Source organism: Bos mutus, chromosome 2 (assembly GCF_027580195.1).
Source record: "Bos mutus isolate GX-2022 chromosome 2, NWIPB_WYAK_1.1, whole genome shotgun sequence".
Lineage (NCBI taxonomy): Eukaryota > Metazoa > Chordata > Mammalia > Artiodactyla > Bovidae > Bos > Bos mutus.
The window spans coordinates 3,418,553-3,429,071 of NC_091618.1; the positions used below are offsets into that span (position 1 = coordinate 3,418,553).

At 51.8% G+C, this 10,519-nt stretch overlaps 1 protein-coding gene across 1 annotated transcript; it reads right to left on the reverse strand.

The window, feature by feature from the left end:
- Positions 1-1,275: 1,275 nt before the first annotated feature.
- LOC102279309 (phospholipase A2, membrane associated-like) lies at positions 1,276-7,318 on the reverse strand. The gene is made up of 5 exons (XM_070379240.1): positions 7,235-7,318; positions 5,059-5,108; positions 4,732-4,876; positions 4,373-4,479; positions 1,276-1,737 (listed from the first exon to the last, which is right to left on the reverse strand). The coding sequence occupies exons 2-5, from the start codon at positions 5,096-5,098 to the stop codon at positions 1,595-1,597; spliced, it is 435 nt and encodes a 144-aa protein (XP_070235341.1). The 5' UTR covers positions 5,099-5,108; positions 7,235-7,318; the 3' UTR covers positions 1,276-1,594.
- Positions 7,319-10,519: the final 3,201 nt, after the last annotated feature.

Genomic DNA, 10,519 nt, shown 5'->3' on the forward strand with positions numbered 1-10,519 from the left:
AAGAGGGCAAGGGGCAGCAGGGATGCAGAGGTGTGGCGAGGGCGTCACGGGGAAGATGGCTGCTACTTTACAGAGGACGGATGTGCTCACGTGTGACAGTCACCGCTCAGAAAAGGGTCCTTCAACTTTTAATAATCCGAAGAGTCAAGAGTCAGCGGATGTTTCCAGTATCAGGATTATGGCTGAACTTTTTCTGTATTCTGTTTCCTAATCTTCCCTTTGTGAGGAAAAAAAAATATTCATTACTGTTCTTTAAAAAAAAACACACACAAACACACAACACACCTTCTAATTGGGGAATACATTTACAAGAAAGTTATGTAAGAAAGGAATGAACAGAAGCCTCATTGAAATACAGTCAGGCGACCAGAAGGGAGAGCACTCACATCCTGTAAGGACAGAAGAGCCCAAGAAAGAAGGAAAGACAGACTCTCAGAAAAGACTCAGCCAATGAAAAGACACAGGCTCAGTTTCCTAGAGCCCTTCCCCACTGTACACAGCCAGTGGCTCTGATGACAATTATTAAAGAATTCTGGTCCATGTGGGAATATCTCAGAGGAAGCTAGAAGAAAAAAAAGCAGAAGTAGCATCCAGGTGAAGGTAGGACCAGCTACCTACTTTGTGGGTCCCAGTGCAGAATTAAATGCAGGATTCCACGTCATGAACAACATTGCTATGGCTGGACAGAGCCGTGGACCAAGCGCAGGGCCCACTGGGGCTGCCTGGGTCACAAGCCAGGAAGCCAGCCCTGGGCGAGGGGACAAATGCCCTGAGAGTCCCACTGCTGGCCAGTGTTACACTGGCCCACCTCTGAGCGGCAACATAGAAGAACGTATCTCACAGGAGGCTTGGACTATAGACCCCAGACGCCAGGAACCACACTTCGGTTTTTGCCCAACAGGCCAGCAGGAGCTGCCCTCACCCAGTGTAGGAGAGGAGGAAGGCTGGGTTTTGCTTGTGATAATGACAGAGGCAGGCATGTCAGGCCCAGTGCTTATCCGTTATCCCTTTTACTTCTCCAGCAAGCCTGTGCACTGGGTACCGAAGTGACCGCTACTTAAACGAGGTTGCTAAGGCTCAGGGAAGTGGCGGTGGTGGGGCTCTGACTCGGGCAGTCTGACACTGAAGCTTGTGTTTTCAAGTCCTTCCACTTGTACTACCATACGAGTACTAGTGTGTTCTCACACTAGAAGGGCCTGGGGTAGTGTGTGAATGCCTACACCCAGGTGTGCATGAGCACATACACACACACACATGGGCACATAGTTTGCCAAGTGAACTGCTTTATTCAGGAGAGCCAGCCAGGGGTGTAGCTGTGCAGTTAAACATGACTTTGGACTTGAAGAAGAGTGGAAAATGAGGGGAAATCCTGCTGTCCAAAGAAGCAGAGGAAAGGGGCCGGTAGACACACCCAGATGTTGAGCTTCTCATTCTGGATGGAAGCTTTCTGTCTGGGGAGAGAAGGACTCCTGGCTGGACTCTAGGGTGGGAGAGGGGTGTTCCTTCATGTGCCAGGGAACATGGCTAGGGTAGGGAGTCGGGCGCTAGGGAAGGAAAGAGCATCTGGCGGTAAGGCTTCCAGGACGAGGGGCCCTCAGCACGCAGGGGCAGCCCCTCGGCACCGAAACTTTTTGTAGAAGCGGAGCTTCTTATTGTAGGTCTTCAGGTTTGCTGCGAAGCAATTGGCAGCGATCTTATCACACTGACACACTTGACTCTTGCAGTCATCCGCATCCTCTGAAATCACAATAAATAAATGGAATGATGTTCATTAGTAGTCCCTGGATCTTTAAGGGAATTCTTGGGGGAAAGATGGCTCCTGTTCTCCCAGGGTTTCTAGTCTGGAACAAGCAGTGATGTCCAAGTATTTCTGACTGATGGGGAGACAGAACTCCTGCCCTCAGGAAGCCCACACCCTGTCTCGTGGGGACACCAGAAGTCATGCACTGGGATGCTGTGAAGAGCCTTGCTGTTAGACACTGTCTCTTTCTTCTCCCCAGCAGATGTGTTCAGGTGCATAGCCCCTGGCCCCTGGGGTCTGGGAATGGGTCTTGATGGGTGTAAGCCAGTCATGGTTATCCCTGTTTCCTCTGTAGTGATGAGTGTCCGGGGAGCATGTGCTCTTGCCCTGACCAATGAGCCACAAGGGAAAGTCTGCTGGACACTTCCAGGAAGGATGAATTTCCTCTCTCAAAAAGAAAGATGTGCAAAAGGAAAGCCATGACTCTTGGAGCCCTAGACTGTGCCTTGGAATCACACTGCCAAAGTGGCAGAGCAGAAGGTTGGGAAAGGACTGGATCCCTGGCAACACAGCTGAGAAGCTGCCCTCGCACTGGCACTGCGCTCTCCCAGACTCTGTTACAGGCGAGTCAGACTTGCTCACTCTCTGAGCCTCTGTTAGGTGGGCATCTTGTTGCTTGACACCCAGAGCCTGCTAAAGCCACAGAGCCCTGTGGAAGGTCATGATGGGAAGACATGATTTCTGATCTTAGAGACCTCAGGCTGTTGAGGAATAGTCTGTGGGTTTTCAAAATCTCACTCATGGGTCAGTAGGTCTGGGGCACTAGGCAATTCCTTCCAGCCACCACCCATCTCTCTCCTCCCCTCCACAGCCAAACTTGCTCCAGAACTTTGTCTACACTCATTACCTGCTTCACTTCCCACCCACCTTCCAACCCGCTCTAATCTGGCTTTGCCCTCACAGATCCATGGAAACAACTCCCACTGAGGTCCTCAGTGGTCGTTCTGCCTCTAAACCCAAGGAGCCTGGTCAGCCCTCATCCTAGAGGACCCCTCTGTTAAACCGGCTGCTGTTAATCCTCTCTTCCTGGCCCACTCCTCGGCCTTCTTGTCTCCCCCCTTCCTTCTCTGACTGTCCCTCCTCTGTCTCCTTTCTCGGCCTTTAAACACCAAATGAGTGGGTACCTCCAACTCTCCTCTCTCTGCGGCCGCCTCCTGCATCTGTGTCCAGACCATCCCTTGAGCTGCGAGTTTTTTCACAAGCAGCCTGCTGCCCATCTCCCTGGATGTTCTGGAAGCTTCCAAACTCAACATGCTCCCCGTGGAACTGCTCCTGCCCTCTCCTACCAGGCCCTCCTCAGTTATACCACCAATGCAGTACTACAGCCAACCAACAACTCCCAGGAACCCTGCCCAATCAACCACCAAGCTCCACTGATTCTATCTCAAAGCTGTTTTGACAGGACTTTCCACCTCTTCCATCCTGACCGCCATTGCTATAGGTCAAGTTCTCCCGTCTCTTTTCTGCACGATGGCAATGGCCTTTTCCTGGCTCCCCCTTCTATGTATCTCTTTCCACACTTGGCAAGAGCCTCTGAAATGCAATTCTGGGTTTTAACTCATTTCCTTAAGGACTGTCGAAAGTTATGACCAACCTAGACAGCATATTGAAAAGGAGAGACATTAGTTTGTCAACAAAGGTCCGTCTAGTCAAAGCTATGGTTTTTCCAGTGGTCATGTATGGATGTGAGTATTGGACCATAAAGAAAGCTGAGCACCAAAGAATTGATGCTTTTGAATTGTGGTGTTGGAGAAGACTCTTGAGAGTCCCTTGGACTGCAAGGAGATCCAAACAGTCCATCCTAAAGGCGATCAGACCTTGAATATTCATTGGAAGTACTGATGTTGAAGCTGAAACTCCAATACTTTGGCCACCTGATATGAAACACTGACTCATTTGAAAAGACCCTGATGCTGGGAAAGATTGAGGGCAGGAGGAGAAGGGGACAACAGAGGATGAGATGGTTGAATGGCATCACCGACTCAATGGACATGGGTTTGGGTGGACTCTGGGAGTTGGTGATGGACACAGAGGCCTGGCGTGCTGCAGTTCATGGGGTCACAAAGAGTTGGACATGACTGAATGACTGAACTGACTGAATTGAACTGCTTTAGGACAAAAATCTAAGTACAACATGGCCTTGGGAACTTGACCTAGCCCCTTCCCGTCTCTCCAGCATCATCGCTCTTCACTCTGTCTCATCCTCATGTTTCCCTTCTGCCGCCCAGAAAGGCTGCAGTTCCTTCTGGCCCGTTGGACTCTGCTGTGTCCTCTTGTTGGGATGCTTGCAGCTCTCCTTTCCCCTGACTCCTCTCAGCCTTGAAGACTCAGTTTAGGATTCCCCATCTTCAGGGAGCGTCCTTGAACCACAGGCTGCATTCAGAGCCCCGCCAGCTTTCTTACTTCCTGGCGGAGTCTACCGTGTTGTGTGTTGGCTTTCTTTACTTCCCAGTCCACTGTGAGATTCTTGAGGCAGGGACACTGTCCCTGTGTATCTACCTTTGGGCTCAGCAGAGTGCCCAGAGGAGAAAATGAGCCAAGGAGGCTGAGAGTTGTCAGCCTATTTCTTACCACAGACGATTTGGTCCTCTTGATAAGTAACGTTGTATTTCAGGAACTTGGTGCGACACCCGCGACTCTCCAGGTTTTTGTAGCAACAGTCATGTGCCCTGCAACACCTGTGACAAGAGTATGTTCTTGGAGCTGCCTCCCCAGGCTCCAGGGAGCCCAGTGTCCTGTGGTCTCAGGCCTGTGTTCTGGGCAGAGACACCCGAACATTGGTACAGTCTAGAGCAGAATGTCCAACGGTCTGGCTGCTTTTTCAGCCGGGACTTCCTGGGGTTCTGTGCAAATGGGATAACAGGAGCTTTCCAGCTCCTGGCCCCCTGTGGGGCCACAAATGGGCAGAGGGAGGGCTGGGGTGGCCTCACCAGTCTGTTGCATCCTTGGGGGTTCCTCTGCCACGCGTTCCACAGTAGCAGCCATAGCGTCTATAACTGGTCACAGATTCCTTTCCTGTCGTGAACTGGATCATTTTCCGGAAATTCAGCAAACCTCCATGGACTTGCAGCAGGCCTGGAAGGACAGCAGCTGGTGATGGGGCCTGGGACTCTACGAGCTCCTCCCTCTGCCTCTCCCTGCCACCCCTTGCCCCACTTCTGAGAGAGGGCCAGATGCGGTGGGAAGGGAAGCTGGAGGAGGGTGCCTCCCTCCCTGGGCTGTGCCTCTTGTTGCCAGAGGTCAGGTTTAAGTCTTACCGATGGCCATGATCACTGCCAGCAGCAGGAGGGTCTTCATGCTGAGGGTTCTGTGGGGAGAAATGCAGACAGACCAGCCTAGATCCTCTAACAGGCAGTCCAGCCTCTGCCCCGGCCCCTGCTGGCCTGTTCACATTCAATGATCTTGAAAGGAGATCGCAGACACGTTCTTCCATCCCAGGCGGGTCCAGCGTGACTGCCTTCATCGGGCATGCAGGACGCGTGCAGGGGTGCCTCCCAGCTTTGTTACACGACTCGCTGGGCGAGACCACCTCTCCCCTGTGGTACGCTGCTGAGACCTCCATGCTCCTCACCCTCCTGAGAGTTCCTGGAGGCTGTGACCAGGCCATCCCACCAAACTGGGAGATCCAGAGGTCGTAGGCAGTGTGTCCCCCAGCGTACGTAGCTTACGCACCCCCACACTGGAGTCAAGGCTTGGGAATTCTGCTCATGGGGTCCGATCCGCAGTGTTTTTCTCCAGAACTAAAGCAGCACCATCTCTTTCACCCTTACACTTGTACACAGAACACACACCCACTCGTGCACACATGCGTGTGTATGCACACACACTCTGTGCTCATCTACTGGTGCGGACATCATTCCACACAATATAATCACGTTCCCGCACAACACACCTGTGCACATACCCCCTCCTGTCACACCAAACCAGGCACGTGCAGGCTTGTGCTCGTGGGTGCCTGCGTGTGCACACACACATGTACACACACACAGGACACGGCCCCTCGTCAAGGCCGGCAATCAACAGGGCCTGAGTGTTCGTTTCTGGCTATGGACTTCTCAGAGGATCTCAGGTTGACTTCTCACAGTGACTGCCTTGTCTATTCTGAACTCTAGTTAAACAGCTGAGCCCTCGGGGAGTTTGGGGTTCGGTGGGATAGGGGATGGGGTGGGGATACCGCCAGTTACTGGACTAAGAGTTTGGCATGCCTCAGCCCCTAGGCAATCCTCTTTTTTCTTCTTATCGACTGGCAGGACAGAGCTGAGGATAGAAAAAAGCTATGTGCCATTAGCCGATGCCAAAATTTTAAAATACTTTGTCATCTTTCCAATGGGTTTCACTCCTAAGTGAATAAATTCCCATAATAGAGTCTGGGTGTGACCATCCTGAACCCACTTCCAGGAGAGGGCAATGGCCATCTGCTGTTGAACAAGTTTTTTTTTTTTTTAAATATGCTATTTGGGAATAAAAAACAGGGCATTTACTGGTATTCGTTCATTCCATAAACCTGCCATTCACAGGAAGTACATTCTAAGCCTCAGCGAAGTCTCAGGAATCATGGAAACCTCTCAGGAGGTGGTGAGAACTTGTCTAGCAGAAAGAGGACTGTAGGGGGCAGATGGTCCCTTTTTTAGATTCAGGGCAGCGTTTCTAGCTTCTCTTCTTGCTCCTCTTTCTTCTCCTCTCCTCCCCACCCCCATCTGGAAGAAGCCAGAGACTGTCCTGGCATTTCCCCCCCACCCCGAAACTGCTGCCACCTCATGCCCAGGGCTTGCCTGTTTGGAGACTGGGCTGACTGCTCTCTCTTCCTCAGCCTCAGGGAGACAGTGATTCTAGTTTTCATTTCGAAAACAGATGCCCTTTTCCTGCCCTCTAACACTGCTAAGAATTTGGCCCCCATAACCTTCAGTTAACACTCCAATACACATCCCCCAATGCCAGTGTGCCAGAGCTATGGTGCCCATCCCCATTCAGCCTGTTCCCCTGACATTCTCTGGGTCCCCATCCAGGTTAGACCCAGGAGACTGAATCTGGCCAGAACACATGTGGGCATCAGTGCTGATGCCCACTGCCAGGCTGCAATGAGGTGGAAACCATATGCGTCACCTCAGTCTTTCTCCTCCCCTCCTGGCGGAAACCAGAGATGGAGGCAGCTGGGATCCCTCAGTCACGGGAGAACACCTCTTGGAGAGAGTTCTGCACACCCTCAGTGGTCTTTGCCTGGGCGAGTAATACGAGTTGGTTGTGTTAAGCCGCTGATCGTTGAGATCAGTTGCTCACTGATCTCTCACGCACAGCACAACTGTTGCGTGGCGATCTTAACCCCTCAAAAACCAGTGTGGTGGCTGGACCAGACAGTAGGGTGGTTACTACTGCAAGAGGCCCTTCAGCAATAATCAGCAGAAAATTTTGAAAGAAAAAAGGTCTGTTACTTACAGGACGTGGAGGTTACACGGCGTACCTGGGACCCTACAGCAGGTCAGGGGCAGACAGAAAGCTGGAAACCTCGGGTCTGGGGTTCCGCTTTTATTGGGGCTGAAGGCGGGGCCTGGGGTTTTGTGTGCTCACCCTTTATTGGTGAGTCTAAACCACATAAGTGTCAGTGTAAAGCATGGGAAGAGGAACAGCAGGTGGCCCCAAAGAACTGAATTACCCAAAATCTCCAATACAAAGGCGCCTTAGTGAGGGGAGGCATATGGCCCTGGCAAGGTCACTATAGGCATGTGGCTGGCAAGGTGTTTATTCTAGATACCATCACTGAAGTGGACGCCGGGCAATCAGAGGACATCAGGCGCTTATCAAAGCTTGTCAGGCACTAATTGAGGGTTATCAGGAATTTACTTTACAAAAACCCAAACAAACCCCCCAATCGACTGTTAGGATGTTACGGAACCCAGGTCCCGGCTGCTCACTGCTCAGAAGCCGACAAAGAAGCCAGTTGGGAGAAAGGAAAGCTTGCTTTATTTTGGTGCTGACATCCTGGTGGTGGATGGTGCAGAGGGCCTGTCCAAATGCCCGCTCTCCCCACTGGACAGTCAGGTGGCACAGAGGGTGGGTGCCTGTCCAAACGCCCGCTCTCCCCACTGGACAGTCAGGTGGCACAGAGGGTGGGTGCCTGTCCAAACGCCCGCTCTCCCCACTGGACAGTCAGGTGGCACAGAGGGTGGGTGCCTGTCCAAGCGCCTGCCCTCCCCACTGGACCGTCAGGTGGCACAGAGGGTGGGTGCCTGTCCAAGCGCCTGCCCTCCCCACTGGACAGTCAGGTGGCACAGAGGGTGGGTGCCTGTCCAAACGCCTGCCCTCCCCACTGGACAGTCAAGTGGCGCAGAGGGTGGGTGCCTGTCCAAACGCCCGCTCTCCCCACTGGACAGTCAGGTGGCAGGACATCCTTAGACAGGGGAACTCAGTGCTGGTGGTCTAGTCACTAAGTCGTGTCTGACTCTTGTGACCCCAACGACTGTAGCCTGCCCGGCTCCTCTGTCCAAAGGGATTTCCCAGGCAAGAATACTGAAGCGGGTTGCCACTTCTTTCTCCAGAGGGTCTTCCCGACCCAGAGACTGAACCTGGGTCTGCTGCATTGCAGGCTCGTTTCTTTACGGAGTGAGCCTCCAGTGAAGCCCAAAAGGCAGAGGGAAGGGGCTACATGCAGAACCAATAGTCAGCTCTGACGCTCATCTTGAAACTGGTCATCAGAGAGCTAACCAGTGTCATCTCGATTCTTTTAGGTGCAAGAAATCTTTAGTTCCAGGCTTGGTTGGTTTCCATTTCCGTGAGGACAATTCTCAGAATTGTGGCAGCTGATATCACAGCTAGTCTGGTCGTCATGTAGCTAACTTCTTCCACCTGGTGGGGATTTCAGTACCTGTACATTAGCGCACAGGAGATGACTCAGAATCTCATCTACAGCCTTGAGGAGGAACTGAAAGTCCTTGGCATGCTTACTGACTACATTATTATTATTTGGTCTCCTTTGACTGCTCTCCTTTGTTTCTTCATGTGCTCACTTCTCTGATTAAACTTCTTCTCTGGCTCAGATTTTTCCACAGACATAAGGCAGGCAGAGGATATAGTGGGGCGAAGACCAGAAGGTCCCGTTTGGGTTCAAGGCTTTACACTACAGTAACCTAACTATACAGACTCACAGCCGACCCAGGCAGCATTCATCTTGAAGATACAGTTTCCTTGAAAGAGCTAGACCTGTATTATGGGTTGACTCGTGTTCCCACCACATTCCTACATTGAAGTCCTGACCTCCAGTAAGACCTCAGGATGTGACTGTATTTGGAAAGAGGGTCTTTGTGGAGGTGATGAGTTAGGATAAGGTTAGGGAATGGCCACCCACTCCAGTATTCTTGCCTGGAGAATCCCATGGAAAGAGAAGCCTGGTGGGCTACAGTCCATGGGATCACAAAGAGTCTAACACTATTAGGGTGGGCCTAATGCAGATGACTTAGAAGAAGGGAAGGTTGGACACAGACACACATCTTCACTGGGAGAATTCCGCATGAAGGTGAAGGCTGAGAGGAGGTGGGGATGCTTCTACACGCCAAGCAATCCTGAAGATGGCCAGGTCACCACCAGAGCCTGGGGAGAGGAAGGAACAGACCCTCCCCCATAGACCTCAGAAGGAGCCAACCTCACTGGCTCCTTGATCTTAGACTTCTGGGCTCCAGAACTGAGAGAGCAGATATTTCTATTGTTTAAGCTACTCAGTTGGAGGTGTGTGTGCTGTCACTTCAGTCATGTCCAACTCTTTGGGAGCCCATGGACTGTAGCCCACCAGTCTCCTCTGTCCCTGGGATTCTCCAGGAAGAATACTGGAGCGGGTTGCCATTCCCTCCTCCAGAGGATCTTCCTGAGCTGGGAACTGAGCCCAGGTCTCTTATGTCTCCCTCACTGACAGGCAGGTTCTTTACCACTGGCACCAGTTTGTGGCACCTGGAGCACTACCCTAGCAAATAATAAAACCTCTGGGCATCTCTGTAGGTCTGTGAAATCTGGGATGTTGGACAAAGAATGCCCCCTGCCATCTCAGTTAAATAGGGAGTGTGCCCATCAAGGCAGCAGCCGCCCCTGACAGTGCTTCCTGGGGGGACTCAGGAGGGAGCAGGAAACTGGCCCCCATAGCAAGGTGCACATCACAGGGGCGACATCCTGAAACCCAGACTCTCGCCTCTTCCCATATACAGAAAAGCACTAAATTCATTACCTTGAGATGTCTGGTATTTCTTTAGTTGGGAGGACCTTTTGCAGATTGACTACCAAGTTTTCTTTGCTGTTGTTTATTTATTTATTTTTGAAAAACCTCCTATATATCCTGGCTCCTCCCTTACCCCTGAGGACAGTCCTCAGAGCTACTGAGAGACTGTATCTGGGCGGAAGTCCTCAGTAAAGCTCCAAATAAAGCATAATTCTCAATGTTTAGTTTCTACATTTTTTTCCCCATCAACAGGTGTTTGCTCTCATGGCCATTTGTTTCAGGCCTAAATGAAGTTCAGAGGTGATGGGCCAGACCTTGGCCTTTTGATAAGCGCCTCAGCTTCACAACACTGTTGCTTCTATGGCAGGCAGACTGCCCCACCCCGTACATCCTGGTGGCCCCTGGTATCATGTCCGGGTCCCCGCACTCAAGGACTCTGGTGATGTCACACATGCCTCTCCTTTTCCCCATCTTTTCAGGGTTTTCTCCTGAGAATTCAAAGTCCATGGTTTAGCATCTTG